The sequence below is a fragment of the Syzygium oleosum genome, unplaced genomic scaffold (assembly GCF_021117445.2).
Source record: "Syzygium oleosum isolate NSW1041296 unplaced genomic scaffold, Sole_v2.1 Sole_v2.28, whole genome shotgun sequence".
NCBI classification, from domain to species: Eukaryota; Viridiplantae; Streptophyta; class Magnoliopsida; order Myrtales; family Myrtaceae; genus Syzygium; species Syzygium oleosum.
In genome coordinates this window covers 3166285-3185240 of record NW_026607512.1, presented here as the reverse complement: position 1 = coordinate 3185240, position 18956 = coordinate 3166285, and the positions used below count along the sequence as shown (strand labels likewise).

Below are 18956 nucleotides of genomic sequence, written 5' to 3'. Positions count from 1 at the left end.
TCAATTATACAATCATACAAACTTTAAAAACTGCATTTACAAAAACCAACTCCTGACGACAACATTCTTACAAAAAGAAAATAGGAATATGGCTAGATAGAAGCATCCTTAGAAAAGCCACAATTATATGCTCATCTTCGGTGCAAGAACGAAAGGCACGAATGAGAAAATGAATGAAGAAACTAGTTTTAAATTAAGTGGGATTTGAAGCTAAAGAGTTGGCAGGGTAAACAAAGGAATCTTTAATCATGTGAGTAATAACCAAAAAAAAAAAAAGCTGCTCCTTGTACTCTAAATCACGAACACCAAGAAGGAGACAAATCACGTTGTCTCAAAAGAAGAAAAGAAGAAAGTAAGAGAATGAAATTCCCTCTTTATTTAGACACGTTTAATGTTAGACAAAATAAAGATTTTAAACCGACATGAAATGGGTAAAATGAAACTCTCCCTCGAGTGAAAGTGGTGCTTTATACGTGCAATGTATGATATTGATGGAGTCACGTCAAACAAATAACCGGGAAAAAGGAAAATAGACATAATAACAAGTTGGGAAAAATTGAGAGAGAGTGCCGGAATTTGAACTCTCGATTTGTTCTTTGGTATCATGTTAGATAAAATAGTATTTATAAAAGCTTAAATTATTAGGAAATGAGTAAAACGATGCATGTGTAGCATATTATTAACATTTACATTGCGTACGTAATGGTTTAATATTCTCTTTGCTCATCTAGCTGCTAGGTTTATGATACAGTGATTCAATATATTTTTGTGTATGCGTGAGGTGGAAAGTTTGATCCCTCTAATCTTTTTAGGAAAATGATCAATTTATGAGCTAATTGGCCACACTATCTTAAAATAAGAAAGTCCCACTTGATATTGGTATGTATAATTTAGGGGCATGGGCATGGAGATGTCGACTACTCGAAGAGAGGTGAGCTGATTAAACTTAGGCCTTTGACCGGTGCAAATGGTCATAATTTAGAATGTTTTGCACATGTTTGGTGGGATTCAAACAGATGACCTCCAATTCTTAAACTGGAAATCCCCTAACATCTCAACCGACTATGCCAACATTGAGATTATACTTATTGATTTTTTCTATCTGCAAAATGGTAGGGAGGGCCGACCAGCGCAACTGAGGCATTACCATAAGGTCTCATATCTCTATCCTTAAATGTTTGATTTGAGCCATAATTACCATGCATAAATCGCGACCCAAAAGTATGAGGTTGATGAGCTTATCATCGTAGCCTCATTAATGTATTAGTAGTTACGAAATCTTTCTACATAAGAGCACCTAGGCAACGTCTTTTTTTTTTTTTGGTAAGGACCTAGGCAACGTCTTTTATTTGCAATAAGATAAATTTCATGCATATGTTATTCAATGTCATAAAAAAAATTTACATATTGATGCTCAGAAAATTGGCAGGATTCTGATTAAATTGCTTTAATTATAAGGAGTTTAAAAAATTAAGTATATTAGCATTCATTAATGACATGGGATTTACCAAAAGTAATAATTCCAAAAATAAGAAAAGAAAAAAAAACACCCATTTGACAAATTTAAATTTCTTTTAGCCACCTCCAACGTTATAACCCCCTTCTCCCTCCCTCCCTCCGTTGCAGCCACTGTATCTTGCAAAGCAACCAACCCCACCATCCTCTCTCTCCCTGATCAACACTTGCCACACGAATTCATTCCGCATGCGCGCGTGCACACTCTCTCTCTCTGAAATGGAGGCTCTCCAATTTAACTCCTATCCCAGTTTCGACAGGAGATTCTTCCAATAGTATCAACACCTGCAGAGTGTGATGAAACCCCAGTGGCAATCGGCTAGAATTGACAAGGCCTTGAAATTCTGTTGCATGTCCATCGATCCAATGGAGTATGACCTTATTGGTAGCCTTTGTAATTTCTGGTCGTCTTCTTCACATTATTTTTTCCTTCCTTGTGATCCGGTAACCATCACTCTCTTGAATGTTTGGACTCTATCGGGTCTTTCTCCTTTCGTTGAATTCAGAAGTCAAGAAGCTCTTGAGTGCTTGCCTTTTCAAAATTCAACCTCTCTTGACCTTCCTTACGATGAATTTATGAACCAATTTGCTAAATCTGAAGGAGAAATCCATTCTAATGAGCACGTAGCATTCCTTCTATGTTGGCTCTCACGGTACATATTTTGCACACCAACCCTGTCGGTTTCTTTGGAATTCCTCGATATTGCTCGCATGCTCTCTCATGGCCTTGATGTGGGTCTGCGTCGAATTGTTCTTGCTATACTTTATCGATCCCTTACAGATGCTCAGACTTCTCTTTCTAATACACATCATGATCCTTTCTTTGGTCCCTTATGGCTGGTGCATGGGTGGCTACGGGTATGCTTTCTTAATCTTTTCTTCGATGTAGGAGTACCTCCTATTCATTGGTCTGAAGCCAACCATCCTCCTATTGAAAGAGATTTCGGTCTGTAGAGACTCTGCCATCCTCTTTATTATCCCTCGATAGAAACTTCTCTCTTTGAAGGTTTCCTTCAAGTTTTGCTTTCATCGAGGAACTTTGTCTTCTACAGAGTTTGTGTCAATGTTCTTGAGCCTAACTCTACTTATGACCAGCATGATACTTGTATTTTTTGGAAAAGCATCCTTACCCCTTGTGATTTGATTATGGATTTTTCGACCAAAGGCAAGTTTTTCCCAGGCTTCGAGGTATACAATCTGTTACGGCTAGTGCTATCACCTAGAGGGGGGTGAATAGGTAATTTTATCAAATTGTATGATTTAAACGTGCGGAATGAATATAGTCGAGGTCAACAACTCATATGATCAATATCAGATGGATGCGTATGACAAACTTGTATATAAGTTGTCGTCAGATGATTGTGTCTGATGACTAAGATGATGTTCTGATGAACTTGTTTGACAGATATGTATGCAGTATAATGTTAGTAATAATAAATGAAAGTTTAGGGATAGGGAATACTGCACACAGATCTTTATAGTGGTTCGGCTTTATCAAGCCTACGTCCACTCTCTACGTTGGTAGCCTGTTGGCTGTATTTCACTATTGAATCACCAGAAGATTACAAGAGCAGTGCTTCTCAGATGATAGACTGCACTATTACGTACACTCTTTACTCAAGTAATTTTCTTTCTAAAGTCATAACGTGGAATACAGTAATCACAAGTATGTAAGATCGAAACTCTATTCAAACTTTGGAATTCTCAATTTTGGTTATTCTATCTTGTACGACGTTTGCACTCCTTTTATACTCCTCCATTTCCAATCTATCCGTTGGATAATCTTCAAAGGATTGATCTCCAAATCAAACTGTTGGAGAAAACTTCCCAAAAGAAAATGCATAGCCGTTAGAAGAAAAACCATTATCTCCAGGTGATTTGATCACTCATACAATCAAATCAAGGTTTCCATAAGTGTAGTTCTTCGTATGTGATTGCCAATCAGGATATCTTGAGATATCAATTTGATTATTCTGCATAAACTTGCCAAAAATAACATTTATTGAATCTGACCAGTAATTTTGAGTCTGATGACAAAGTCCTTTCATTGACTAAGTCTGATAACTCAGCATTTATCTGCATCAAATAACTTAAGTGTAATTCTGATTAGTAAAATATTGTTTTGTCATTCGTCAAAACTAATTAGGGATTTTGCTCAACATTCTCCCCCTTTTTTATGATGACAAAACTATCCATAAACGTTAGAAAAATATTCAGAGGATATAACCTTTAAGGTGTCACGCCCCGAACCCCAACGAGCTCGCGACATCCCCTGCTCCGGTCGAAATATTGCAACGTCCCAGGAACGTCGCCGACCCAACCCAAACATCAGAGCCACATGCGGAAGCGAATAACAAAACCCCGGACAAATAATGACGACAACGGGGTAGAACAACAGAACAGTCCAGCAACCACATATTCATACAACACCAAATATACAAACATCATATTACAGACATAAATACAGACTAACATCCTCAGTCACCGTTTAAACAAAAGTTCAGGGGTTTGGTTATCTTAACTTCACTATTGAATAACCCAAGTTATACAACCCCTAAAACACCCTAGGGAAAAACCTAAGGATCGCCCTCCTCCGAGTCACCGTCAATCTACGGCTTGAATTTCGGAACTCACCTAGCGCTCCACCGGGCACCAACAGTAGCTCCCCGGACTTCCAAAAAGAAAAGGCGCACTTCCCGGGTTTAGGGCCGGGGGTCTGAAAGTGGCGGTTATACAACCGTGAGACGAATCTCAATAAGTGTACAACCCCAAACTCCACGTAGGCACTCACGTACCGCCAGACGAAAACACACATAACACACAACGATCGGCCAAACTAACAATCACATGCGACCCTACCTCGGAATCCATCACGCACGTTCCCGCACGTTAGACAATAACACAGCCAACACATCACAAGAAGGAATCGCAGACGCGCGTGCCTCAATTATAAGACGAAACCACTTGGGCACGTCCCATACCGTGCCTAGCAGTTTCTACCCCATAATTAAGCATCACATCGCGCGATACAAACACACTCGCACGCTACTCACACCATGCGTCACTTTCCACAATCCTCTCGCTTGTCTTGCCAAATCCCACTCATTCTCAACCTTTCCACCACTACCGCGCCCGCGTAAAATGCATCAGGCCAACGGTCTTCTGACCTCGTCAGGCATCGTCACCCCGTCGGGCCGGGCATCGTCACCTCGTCAGGGACGGCATCGTCCCGCGTAAACGTACACGCCTCAGGACGGAATCCTACACACACTTTCCTTCTACCGCGCCCGCGTAAAACGCATCAGGCCAACGGTCTTCTGACCACGTCAGGCATCGACACCCCGTCGGGCCGGGCATCGTCACCTCGTCAGGGACGGCATCGTCCCGCGTAACGTACACGCCTCAGGACGGACCTTTCCAACCAAACCACATTTCCATATCCTCGTTCCACTCAAACCACACTTACGCACGACTGGTACTCGAACGGCCAAACACAATTCCACATTGCATGCACATTTCACAATTCACATACACTTTGCAATTATACATTCTCACCACGCCAGCACACCACACAATCATACACATATAACACGCGATCCCGAAGCACTATCACACATTCTTGGCACGCGAACATATTGCGCAATCGCACTGCCACACCATCACACCTCACGACCACACACGTGACATATACGACCACACGTACACAACCCGAAACACACACCAAACCAGCCAACCATCACGAGCCACACAACCACATACAAAGTACCATTCAAGGCATAATTCTACCAATCAATCGCACAATTCAGTCACAATCAATCCACAACACCTCAGCCATCATCGAGCCTCCTAAACCTCGCAAATTTCCTTGCCAACTCTGACTCCGATTCAGCCCACAACAACCACACAATCAGCCTTCAATTTAGTCCTAAAATAGCCACATAAACTACCCGAACTAAACCCTAAACATGCCCTACGATACCCGAACTCCTAAATGACATTTGGGGAAAACACTTACCCAAAAAGGCGAGATAGAACGGGGCTGGAACGGGCCGGGACAGCGGCAGCGGCTGTCGCCGCGATGTGCGGACGGCGTGAGCATGTGGTCCCCGTGACGGCGGCGGAACAAGATTTCCGTACGGACACCGTACGGACAGGCCGGGGCGGTGGCCGGCGAGGTGCTGGTGGCAACCGCGGCGTCCGACGGTCCGGCGGCGAAACAGTGATCCGTACGGACGGTGAAACGATTAAATCTGACGCTATGCAATTTTCTTCGGACGGCGACGTACGGCGAGGTCGGATGGCTGGGTGTCGACGGACCAGGATCGGAGCTCCGGCGAAAGCTCCGCTGCATCTTGTTTGCGACCGAGAAAGAGAAAAACAGAGAAACAAGGCTGTTTTGGACAAAAACCGGGCATGTGGTGGTGCACGAGGTGGAAATGGTTGATGGTGGTGCTTGGCTTAAGTGGGAACACCCATTGCATCTTTGTTCCGGCGTGAACAATGATCTGGAAATGGCTAGAAACCGAACTGCAGAACAAGAAACGGAGAAGAAGAAGAACTTGCAAGGGGGAAAATGACCGAATAGCTGAGAGGAGAGAGAGAGGGTCTGGTCAAATAGGCCAAAGATGGTCTTAGTGGAGTCCAAGTGTCTCAATCTAAGCCCATTGGACAATTTTGCCCCTAATCCAAGGGCCCAAATTTGATCCAATCCAATAATTTAGGGGTAGAATGGTCATTTGCTCTTAACCATGGTTGACCAGACCTGGTTTAACCTTAACTCACCTTGGTTAATCCCAAAATTAAATCCAAATTTCGGAATTAATTAAAAATGGCCTAGGGGTATTTTCGTAATTTTCCGATCCCGAACCGAAATTCCAATTTTCGCACATACGTGTTCCATATGTGCGTGGCCAACATAATATGGCGTCGGAATCGCGAAATTCATCGCGCAAGCCCTTGAAAATCCACGTCAAAGTCTCGGGAATAAAATAATATTATTTTTTCAATTTTTGTCGAAATTCCAATTTTTGGCCAAAACCACTCTGAATGTGCGTGGCCACCCCAAAATGACCTTGGCCGCGAAAAATAACCTCAAACGGCCTCAAAATCGCCATTGGTGACCAGAGGGGCAAAATCGTCATTTTCCGGGTCCCGTACCGAAATCCATTTTTTTGCAGAAATGGGTGGCCCCAAGGTTGGCCAAGCCAAAAACGTCATCGGCCGTCCAAAATTGTCACTTTCAAAATTCTCGATTCCCGGGCCCGAATTCCAAGAAATGACTAAAATCGAACAATCGCGACTTTAGCTTATCTCTGGCTAACGGGTGGCTCATTGGGATTACGCGCTCTCGACCCGTGACCGACACTAAGTCAAATCACGTTTAAGTTTGCTCGAACCAAGACGACCTCGATTGTCATATAATTGCGAGGATTTGTCACTAGTGCCCTTTGGACACGATCAATCAAATAGACCGGTCTCGGTTGGCTCAAAACATTCCCTCGTCAATCCATATGGTCGAAGATCGAACCCAGGTCGAGTTCTTTGGTCGTGCGAACTCAATCCCGTAATAGCCCTACCCCTAAGGTTAGCATCCCGTGAATGCGCATTTCCGGGTGAGATCTCACTATAAGTGCATTTGCCAAAATATTCATTTCATGAATCCCGGGAAAAGGATCGAAAATTCAGACTGTTACATAAGGCATAAAATATTGTTAAGTTCTGAAATCAGCATAATATTTTTAAGTATGTCAATTCTCATTCTGCCCGGTTACGTCAACATTTACATTCATAATTTGTATAAACCTTCTCCCCTTTTTTGACATCAGCAGAAAGGATAAATAGCAATAAATAGCACCCGCCTAGGTGGCGCTGCTGGAGCGCGCACTCTTCCTCTCGCAAAAGGTTGAGTGTTCGAATCCCGGGCGCCGCAGGGTGACTTAACCGGTGGCACGTGTGTGGTGGCTAGCACGTGTCGCCCCCAGGGTTTACTCCCCGGCTGTCGGCCGTGCGGGGGTTCCCTGGGTTACCAAAAAAATAAAAATAAATAAATAAATAGCAATAAAGTTCACACCAAGTCAAAACACATAAAAAACAAGTATCAAATGCAGAAACTTTTCTCAGATTATCTCAGAGAGATTATCTCCCCCTTTTTAATGGTGACAAAACTTTCCATGCAGATATATAGATTTCGAGATACTTTTGAAAAATATGATCAAACATATAATGTAGCAGATATTCAAGATATTCTATATGAGTAGATATGAGATTTTTAAACTCTGTTCATGAATAAGATAAGGCACAGAATATGATTTGCATTTAAGCGAAGCGCAAAATCTGAACCATAAAAATCTGAATCACAGTCTATCTCTTTTCCTTTCCATCCAATAGTCTGCATATCAAACCATATCATGTCTGCATATTTGAGCATATCAAAGCATATCATATCTGCATATTTGAGCATATCAAAGCATATCATATCTGCATATTTCTCCCCCTTTTTGTCAACATCACAAAAAGATATAATCACAGCTCAATATTATGCATCAAGTAAATATAATTAACCAATAAGCACGTATGCATATTTACATTCTCTCCCCCTTTTTGTCATAATCAAGAAGCGATAATAATGAAGGCTATCACGTAGAGAATATACAATAAGCTCATATTCACATACTATTTTCAAAATTTATTTGGCATATATTCATCACCTTTCACATATATTCAATATAGCTCATGTCCTGTAGAATCAAATATCATATATATCAACGAACACGGATGCACATAATAAATTTCACAATCATTTTGTCATGATAAAACGATAATGTAAAAAAAGAGATTTGTATATGACAAAAAATAAGGGAAATATAAGAAATACTAACCTTGATTATGCAGAACTTAGCAAGTTCATACATTACCTTTACTTGCATAGTAATCAAGAGCGATAGAAACTAAATCAACTTTATCAGGATTTTCCCATACTTGATCTATGCTCCCCCTCAATTTGATGCCATTTTGAGATGATTCCCATTTCTTTTGCATTTTTCACTTTTTGCTCTTCATACCTTTTTGTTTTTCTCTCCCTATCGTCAAGATAGCTTTTGCGAATAACTTTCGTTGCGGCTTGTGCACGTTGAACATAATGTTGTTCCTCTATTTTGTTTGTAGCAGTAACATCCACAACATTTGTTTGCTTTTTGAATTTCGAGAAAGAAATTTATTTTCTTCATTCAAGCTCTTCTCAAATTCAATCCGCATAAACTTAACAAACTTTTTGCACAATTTCGCTGTTAAAGATATAATATCTCACGTAATATATAATGCCTTTTCTTTTGAATAAATAAATTGAATAGCATATATAAGAGTATCAAATATTTCATTCTGAAGGAACTTATCCTTTACGATGCATGAAGCGTTTGCTCAGAATATTTTGATAAACCTTCAATAATTTGTGAGAATATTGCGCAAAGGAGAAATTTTCAATCCTTCAAAAATATTGCAAAATCTCCACGATTTTGGGATCAAGCTTTCCAAACTTCACAAGGAAAGATTCCTTTACAACCTGCAAATAGTTGTAAGAGAAATAGTAATCTTTGCAAAATATAGAGAATGTCACGTACATACCTTCCTCTGATTTGCGGATCAAACTTGTCAATTATAATAGTACTTCCAAGAATATAGCAAGTGTATCCAAAATATGCAATAATATCTTTAAAGATTAATGGGATTTTCTTGAAGAATAAATCTCAAAAGATAATATAACATTAACGAATTTCGCAAAAGGAATGTAGATATTTCAAGCATTAAATATATGCAATATCTTACACACATGGCAACAAATATTACCAATTTGTATCTCAACATGCATGTTCAGAATATTCCTTTCCTCTTTAGAAAGAATTCATCACTTGAGATCCTTCTTTGATTGCATCATGATTTGCGTTGGTTTGCAATCAAGCTTCCTTTGTATAATTGCCTGCAATAAACTCATTTCCTTTTTGGTATCCATAGATTTGGATCCTTTCCTTTTGTTAGGCACAAAATAGGAAACTTTCGTAGAAGCCCAAAAATACTTTCCCAACAATCTCAGTAGAATATTTAAGGAAAATATATGCATAATAAAACAATATCTCGTAAAAAAAATATTTCTTTGTAAGGCATGACAAGATCGGAGAACACATAATGAGTCCATAAATCCAAATTATTTCTTTCCCAATAATATATCAATCAATCTCTTTTATAAAATTTCATCTAAAAAATCCATCGGAATAAAATTGACTTTTATTTATAAAAAAAAACATTTCCAGCGTAAATCAACGTTGTAAAATAATAGAACATGCCAAAGGAAAATCAAATACAATGGGAATTTATGGATATGTAAAGGATGTTCCAAAATAAAACAACATACCTTTACTCACCCTGTTTTTTTTTATTCCCTGCAAGAAAAGTAATCTCATCTTTTCTTTGGTACCCAAATTTTCTTGGGTTCGTTTTGGTTAGGATTAATCATTCTCAGAATGTCTCTTTGAATAGGTCTCCAAACTTTAGGACATTCATTCTTAAAATGATTTGTATCACTGCAATTTGAGCATTTAAGGGATGTTTGACCATTGAATTTTATAAATTGCTTTTGGAAGTGATTTTGATATGCAAATTGGAGGGTCTTTTCTTTAGTCTTTCTTTGACATTGGGAAAAGCATTTTTCAATTCAGTATTTTTCTCAGAATCCAAACCTGATTTATTATAATATGAAACTTGAATTGACAAAATATGTTGAAGATTTTTCGAACCCATTGAGAATTTCTTGGTTATATTAGAAATTTTTTTTTCAGAAATTCTTTTTCATTAGAGATGCGATCAAAACTTTCCTTAGAAATAATTTTCAGATCAGAAATTTTTTTTTCAGTAAATTATTTTCCTTTTCAAGAAAATCTTTATTCTCCTTGATAAGATTAAACTCTTTTTGCAAGAAATCAATCTTATCATTTTGCGAAATATCTTGTTGTTTTAAAAGATTGTTTTCCTTTTTTAAACATTCAATTGGCTCATCAATTTCTTTGTTTTGTGTGACATTCTAAATTTCGACCCACTTGGTATTTATAAAGTGCATAATTTCAATAACGCACTTGTAGTAAATCTCACCCAGACTTGATCACTCTCGGGATACTAACCAGTAGGGAAAGGCTAATTAGGGAATTTAATTCGCGCGGCCATAGAACTTGATCATGGACTGACTTTTGACCATAAGAATTGTCGAGGTGATACTTTGGGCTAATATAGACTGATCTAAGGTTGGTCATGGATCGATTTGCAAATACTATATAACTGGATCGCGGGTGATTTCGTCTCGCCAGGATATGAAATTGCGAACGATCCCAAACCTATTCCAAACGATCGCGATCTTTAGAATTAGTGATTGATCCTCGCAATTATATGACAATCGAGATCGTCATGACTCAAGTGAGCTTAAACGTGGTTTGATTTAGTATCGACCACGGGTCGAATACACGAATTTTCCCGGAAGCCGCTCGTTAGTTTGAGATAAGCTCAAGTTGTGTTTATTTGAGTTTGGCTATTAAATAGAGACCGAGTTTGGGCATCGAAAATTTCGATAGTCATGATACAATATTTGGATGGCGTCAGAAGTACCGTGGTCAGTTTTGAATTTGCTCGAATTTGTCAGAAAATTGGAATTTTGGAAGAAAATGGAAAATGACTGTTTTGCCCTTGAGATTTTATGAAGGCCAAGTATAAAATGAGAAGGGCATTTTGGACATTTCACCCCCACTTTAGAAATAAAAAATTTTGGACAATTTTGCCCCTACCCTTTTTGTTCAATTCCTATTTTACCCTTGGATATTTTTGGTGGGGATCGATCTGGGCCGTTGATTTTAAGATAAGATTGAATCGTGGCCGTCGGATGGAAAGTAGAGAGGAGGGTAGGATGGTATTTTCACCTTGGGTAGACTTTGACTAGCCTATTTATTTCTTTTTCTCTCTCTTTCTCTCTCTCCCTCTCATTTTCTCACGCCTATCTCTCCCTCCCGCTCCTCCCGTGACCGTGGCCAACCGGCCAAGCTTGCCGTCGCCGCCGTTCAGCCGCTGTGCGTTGCCGCCACCACCGCTCGCCGGAGTTGCTGCCTTGCCGAGGCCTTTGCTGCTGCTTGTTGGGCTTTTCTTGCTTAGGTTTAAGGCAAGTTTCTCTCTAAACTTTGATTAGGGTGATGGGTTGTGGATGGATTGGTTTAGGGGTTGATTGAGGTGATTATAGGTAAATTAGACGAGAGCTTGATCTTTCATTGTGTTCTTGGATGTTCAAATGGCTGTGGCATGGTAGTTTGAACCTTGTGGAATGAATTTTGAGGGCTGAAGTTCGGTGGTTATCAACAAGGACTCATATCCTTGAAGTTTGGGTTGAATCACGAAATTGTGTTTTCTGTACCCTCCCGGTTTACTATTTTTGTGGAGATTTTTGGAGGCTGAATCAGGGGTGGTGTCCTTCACGAAAGTTTTTCCTCACATCCTGAGGTATAACATATTTTAAATTTGGAATTTTTGGAGGCCATTTGGGTCGCACGAAAACCCATTTTGCAGACCGTCTTAAAACTGCCCGGAACACTGTTCATCCCGACCTTCTTGTCTTGCCGAATTTTTATAAAAGTTTCCAGATCTATTTTCAATAAAATTCCTTCACAAAAGTTGTTGGTGACTTTCCTTTCTATGATATATAAAAATTTCAAAGCTTTTCAAGGTGATTTGTGTGTTGAAAGAAATGTATTTGGACAAAATAGTCTGTTAGAGCGAACTGATTTTGGTCTGGTTTCGAGGGATAAAAAGGCATGGTTGCAGATTAAACCGGATTTTGTGTTCTTCATAAGAAATGCTTATCAAGATGTTTTTTATGATATATCCAAAATTTAGAATTTTTGGAGTTTGTTTACTATTTATTTTGATGGGATTTCGGTCACTGTGTAAACTGTCTAGATTTACCTTGATTCTATGGATGTTCATTTTTATGAGCGGAATGGTGGGGGTGTCGAGGTTGAATAGTTGCTGCCCTCGTGACTGGAATTGATGCTTGAATGTGTGTTGTACGAGTTTATTTGAGGGTGGTTGGTGATTACCTAATTGTGACCGTGTGCGTGGAAGGGCTTGTGGATTTAATTGAGGGGAAGTGGCTTATTCGGCATGTACGTGTGGATTGATCAGTTTCATGGCTGAATGGTGCTTGATTGATGGCCTAAATGGTGCTTATGCACGTGTGACTTGATATTGAATACTCGATGTCCATGTTGATTGATTGGTTGATTTGTAATGATTGATGTTGTCAAGACCGAGGATGATTTGGTGGTGATCATGTGTTGTGATTGAGTTGACATGCATTGTGTGAGCATGTGGTGTGATTAACACGCGAAGTGAATGCATTGCATGACATGAGTGATCACTAAAAGCCCTGAGGGGTAAAGATAAAAAGTGGTGTGATGGTGTGCTCGTGTGATCACCTAATCCCTGATGTGTTTTACGCGGGGAATTGAACCCGTCCTGAGACGTGTTATGCGGGACGATGCCCGGTTATACCGGAAGACCGCCAACCTGATGCGTTTTACGCGAGTTGTGCCGTAAAAAGGGAGATCGGTGTTGCGCTTGAGGCGTGTTACGCGGGCTAGAGACACTGAGCCTGAGGCGTTTTTACGCGGGCTATAGAAGTGTTGTCCAACCTGATGCGTGTTTACGCGGGTTTTGTTATAAAAAGGGAGATCGGTGTTGCGCCTGAGGCGTGTTCATTTACGCGGGCTAGAGACACTGAGTCTGAGGTGTGTTCGTTTACACGGGCTATAGAAGTGTTGTTGGACCCGAGGCGTGTTTACGCGGGTCATGAATAATCTGGGTACGTGTGATGCATAGTGCTTGATTATGGGGTAAAAACTGCTAGGCATGGTATGGGACGTGCCCAAGTGGGTTTTGCCTTATAATTGAGGCACGCGTGACTGTGATGCAGTGATGCATGTGAATTCTTATTACATGCTTTGGTTATGTGATATGGTTGATGCATCATTGTGGCATATATGTGTGTCTAAGCCAGGTGAGAATGCCTGTGATTGTATTATGGCACGTTTATTTCAGTAGACTTGTATGTTTAGGACGATCCGGAGGCAACGTATTCTCCTAAACGAGGTTTAGGGAGCTTACTTGCTGAGTTATCTCACCCCCCGTGGTTAAACATTTTCAGGTTTAGGGTGACAAATAGACGTCACGTATGGATCGGAGACTAGGGTCGATGTAGGGATAGGATGAACTTTCCGCTTTTGGATGCCTTGCTATAGAGGAGTTTAGGTTAATCCAATCCTTCTGTATGTGTGGTTGGTGGCAAGTCGCCCTCAGGTTGGGCTTGTAAATTGTACCGAACTTGGGTTAACAGTGTGTTTATGAAAGTTGTTTTGTTGATGAGTATTCATGTTGTCTCCTTGGCTACCCCGAGTTATCTGTGATGTTGATAGGGTGTTATAGTTCACTTCCGCATGCGTATGATCGTTAGTGAATCGATCGGGTCGGCGATGCGTCTTGGGACATCTCACTCTTAACGACCGTCGTGGGATGTTCGCATGCTCACCGGGTTCGGGGCGTGACATTTTGAGTCACACTTCTTAGAGACACAATCTCCTTCTTCAATACAGAAATCTTTTTTAAGGCAGTTTTGTTAGCAGAGACTAACTCATCAATATAATTTGCAACAGCTTCAGGAATTTTGGAATTACTTACTTCGTCTTCTTCATCAGAACTTGATTCTGAGTCTGAATTTGCCATCAAGTAGATATTGGCATACTCTTGCTCGCTTTCATCATCATTTGAGTCACTCCACGTTTCAGCTTTGAACGCCTTCTTATATCGTTTATACTTTCATTTGCTCTTTTTGAGAAGAGGACATTTGGGCTTTATGTGCCCGTTCTTTTTGTAGTGAAAACATATCACGTCCTTGTTGTCTTCATCTTCGTCACTTGATTTCTTCTGAAGGTTTAGCTTCTTAGCTTTTGATGGCTCAGAATTCTTGAATTGCTTCTTTGACTTATTCATCTTCACCTTCTTTGCCATCTTTCTCTGTTTCTTGACCATTTCAGCCAACTCTTCATCTTCATCCTCATCTGTGTCATCAGAATCAATGTTAGTTTTTAAAGCTATGGATTTTTTACCTTTGGGTTCTTCAGTTTCTAAGAACTTTTTAGTTTCATAGGATTGAAGAGCTCCGATAAGTTCTTCCACTGTGAGTGGTCTGATCCCCTGAGTTTCTTGAATAGAAACTTTGATGTTGTTCCACTCTTTTGAGAGAGCTCTCAGCAACTTGTTCACCTTCATAGGTTCTGAGATGGGATTGTTTTGGAATTCAAGCCCATTTACGATCTCAGTGAATCTGCTCTGCATCTCGAAAATTATTTCATTTGGTTTCTGAGTGAAGGACTCATACTGCCCAAGGAGAATGTTGAGATTTGTCTCCTTGATTCTCTCTGTTCCTTCATGAACAAGCTTGAGACGATCCTAAATTTCTTTTGCAGTTTTGAGATTTGCAATCCGTTTATATTCAACACGTGCTAGACCATTGTATATGGTTGTTCTGATCTTTGCATCCAGATAGATCCTTTTGGAAATTTCCTTGGCCGAGAGAGGTAGAGCTTGAGGTCTGATTTGCTCGTTGACTCCTTCGTCAGAAGGTGTCTCATTTTGCCTTTTGAAGTTTCTGGAGGTTTTGTTTCGGTTGAAACGTTTGGAATGATTCCATGTTCAATGATGTCCCATATATCCTGATCTATTCCTAGGATAAATGTCTTCATCTTGTTTTCCCGGACATTATACTCAGTTCCATTGAAATAAGGCGGTCTGTTGTTGTGACCTGACTCAGTATTACTAGCCATCAAGAATAGTTAGCTCAGAAGTAAAATAACACTTCAAAAAAAAAATGAGCACTAAGCTTTGATACCAATTGTTACAGCTAGTGCTATCACCTAGAGGAGGGTGAATAGGTGATTTTATCAAATTGTATAATTTAAACGTGCGGAATGAATATAATCGAGGTCAACAACTCATATGATCAATATCAGATGGATGCGTATGACAAACTTGTATATAAGTTGTCGTCAGATGATTGCGTCTGATGACTAAGATGATGTTCTGACGAACTTGTTTGATAGATATGTATGCAGTATAATATCAGCAATAATAAATAAAAGTTTAGGGATAGAAAATACTGCACACAGATCTTTATAGTGGTTCGGCTTTATCAAGCCTACGTCCACTCTCTACGTTGGTAGCCTGTTGGCTGTGTTTCACTATTGAATCACCTGAAGATTACAAGAGCAGTGCTTCTCAAATGATAGACTGCACTATCACGTACACTCTTCACTCAAGTAATTTTCTTTCTAAAGTCACAACTTGGAATACAGTAATCACAAGTATGTAAGATCGAAACTCTATTCAAACTTTGGAATTCTCAATTTTGGTTATTCTATCTTGTATGACGTTTGCACTCTTTTTATACTCCTCCATTTCCAATCTTTCTGTTGGATAATCTTTAGAGGATTGATCTCCAAATCAAACCGTTGGAGAAAACTTCCCAAAAGAAAATGCATAGCCGTTAGAAGAAAAACCATTATCTCCAGGTGATTTGATCGCCCATACAATCAAATCAAGGTTTCCATAAGTGTAGTTCTTCGTGTTTAAGGAATGATCTTGTGATTGCCAATCAAGATATCTTGAGATATCAATTTGATTATCCTGCATAAACTTGCAAAAAATAACACTTATTGAATCTGACGAGTAATTTTGAGTCTGATGACAAAGTCCTTTCATTGACTATGTCTGATGACTCAGCGTTTATTTGTATCAAATAACTTAAGTGTAATTCTGATTAGTAAAAGATTGTTTTGTCGTTCATCAAAACTAATTAGGGATTTTGCTCAACACAATCCACATTACTGCTCTCGCCAATTTGGTCTCACCTAGGGTATTCCAGCTCCTATTGTTTACTCCATGAAGTATCATTTCTCTCGTGCCATTAGCTATTGTTTTATCGATGAAGGTAGTATTTTTTGCTGTAATGAGATCACACGTATCATTCTTGGAAGATTTGACTATACCCATTTTGCTGGAGAACCGTAGAGCACTGATGCCTTCACTGAATGGTGGGTTGAATACCGAGCATTTCTTTTTCATTGCATGTCGACGTGGTGATGTCGAAAATCACTCATTTTCTCCCTAGACTGAATCATCCATTCGAGAGACCTTGTGATATGATGTACAGCTATGATGACCTTTCTTCGGAATATCCATCTGATAAAGGTATCAGCTTTAACAATCAATACCTATATAATTTGCTTAGTTATTCTTTACCTTAACTTTTATCCTCTATTGTCTTTGTCTTGCAGACATGAGCATCACATCTCGCAAAAGAAAGGTTGAGAATTACATCAGTACCCCTGTTGAAGTCGATCCTGAAACTCATATCTCAATCTCCGATACCAGTTCATCTCCACCGAGGCGCATCTTTGGTAAACCGTCCCTTTCTCGGGGAAATGACAAATTCCAACCCAAATGGTTCGGCTTTTCAATTTATTGTCACTTGGTTTGGCTCATATTTGTAATGATACTACAGTGGAGACAGAAATTAAATCTCTTCTGACTGAGTTATCTAGTTTACCTTACCCTTTAGAATGTCTGGCAATGGAGTATGCTGTCGAGGAGTTAGCTCATTCTTTTGACTTAGCTTTGACATCCTATAAGTTCGACAGGATCACATCGATGCCTTTGACAAGCTGGAAAAATCATACCTAGATAGGCACGAGGATTTGGATCGAAAACATGCTATCCTTGCATGTTATCAGGCAGTCGATGATGTTCCATTGCAGCATCTGGCTGACCAACTCAAACAAGTGGATCAATTGGAGATTACATGCCTGGCTATGGAAGATGAGCTTTAAGAGGCCACCTCTGAAAAAGATCAGTTCTTTAAGGCTAATTGTAACCTGAAGACGCATGTATGCAACTTTTGTCTAAGGATTGAGCAACATTTCATGTAACCATAGATTTAGCTCATCTTGTACATATTCTATGTTGCCATATATTAGGGTCTTTGCTTTTATTTAAGTCTATGTGTATTCCTTATCCTTGTATATATGCAACTTTCTTTTTCACTAAATATGCTCGATCAAGGAACTTCACTTCTGACACTCTATTTCCCTTTCTGGTATTCTTTATTTAGGTGGCATTACACCATTCCCAACTGTCCAAGGCTGATCTCTTACATCAAAAGTGATCAGATCTGTAGCCAGTCATAATTACCCATATCTCTAGCAGATGATACATATAATTGTAACCCTTCACATTCTCGTATTCGGCAGATGTTAATCATAAATGTCCCTTGACTCTGATAGACTGTATCTATCCTTTTCTTGTGAAAACTGCCGGCGGCTTTGCTACACATAATCTCCCATACAGCCATTATGCTGTTTCATTTCCTTCGATATCAATAGCACCCTGCGACATGTCCTTATTCTCCAATCGGTTCAAAGAACTTGCCAGTTGCATTTATTACTCACGTCACTTGAATTTTGTACAACCCCTTTCGTGCCTTTTGATCTTGGTTTACCATATCTACCCTTTTCTTGTGTAAACTACCGGCGGACACAATCTTCTATGTCGTTCCACTTTCCCAATATACTGCGACGTGTCTTTACTCTCCAATCAGTTCGTAAAACCTGTCAATTGCATCTATTACTCACGTTGCTTGAGTTTTACACGATCCCTTTAGTGTTCGTTGATTTTGGCTATCTATTTAAATGGCCCTTGCAGTCTCCTTATTGCCACACTTCAATCCTTTTCCTTTCTTCATTCACAATCCTATAGGGTCCTTATGATAATTTCACCATGACGAAACCCTCTTCTTTCTCATCTTTTAACGCTTCATCTTTCACCGAAGACTTTGTTGCTCTATGAAGCGACTTGCTATGTCGGTTGAGTCTCACCTATACTTATTTATCCATTGAATCAAGGGCTATGGATGAGATTTTTACCTTCGTCAAGGAAGCCGAACCCAAATTCCTTCCTGCTGACCATCCTTTTGGAACTGACTTTGATAAATTCCGTGCAACTTTTACCTATCGGCTTTAAGCCTTTTCTGAAAATAGGTTGATAATCGAACATCATGCAGTCGCCGAGAGTGAATATTTTAACAAGATTGATCTTACCACCCAAGCTGAGAACGTATACATTGACCGGCTCAAAGTTCTGGAGCCTGCTCGTGCAGGACTAGCCAGGTTGACCCGTACGAAGGATGTGAAAGTTGAGCTGCTGAACATCACAAACCGTCGTCTCCAAGGAAAGTTGACATATGAAGGCAGAGGAGCAGAAGAGACAGAAAAGAAGGGGCTGATCAAGCTACTAGCCCATATAGACGAAGA

General features: G+C 39.8%; 1 protein-coding gene across 8 annotated transcripts; it reads left to right on the top strand.

Moving 5' to 3' along the window:
• Nucleotides 1-375: 375 nt before the first annotated feature.
• LOC130135135 (uncharacterized) lies at nt 376-17927 on the top strand. 8 transcript variants are annotated; one of them, XM_056303555.1, is made up of 4 exons: nt 376-931; nt 1117-1153; nt 16580-16682; nt 17210-17717. In XM_056303555.1, exons 1-4 carry the CDS (start codon nt 882-884, stop codon nt 17329-17331), a joined length of 312 nt encoding a protein of 103 aa, XP_056159530.1. In that variant the 5' UTR covers nt 376-881; the 3' UTR covers nt 17332-17717. The 8 variants fall into 8 exon arrangements, 2 of the variants coding, with proteins under 2 accessions (XP_056159530.1, XP_056159531.1); XR_008814620.1 differs by lacking the exon at nt 17210-17717 and adding an exon at nt 17759-17927 and having other exon boundaries at nt 376-1153; XR_008814622.1 differs by lacking the exon at nt 16580-16682.
• Nucleotides 17928-18956: the final 1029 nt, after the last annotated feature.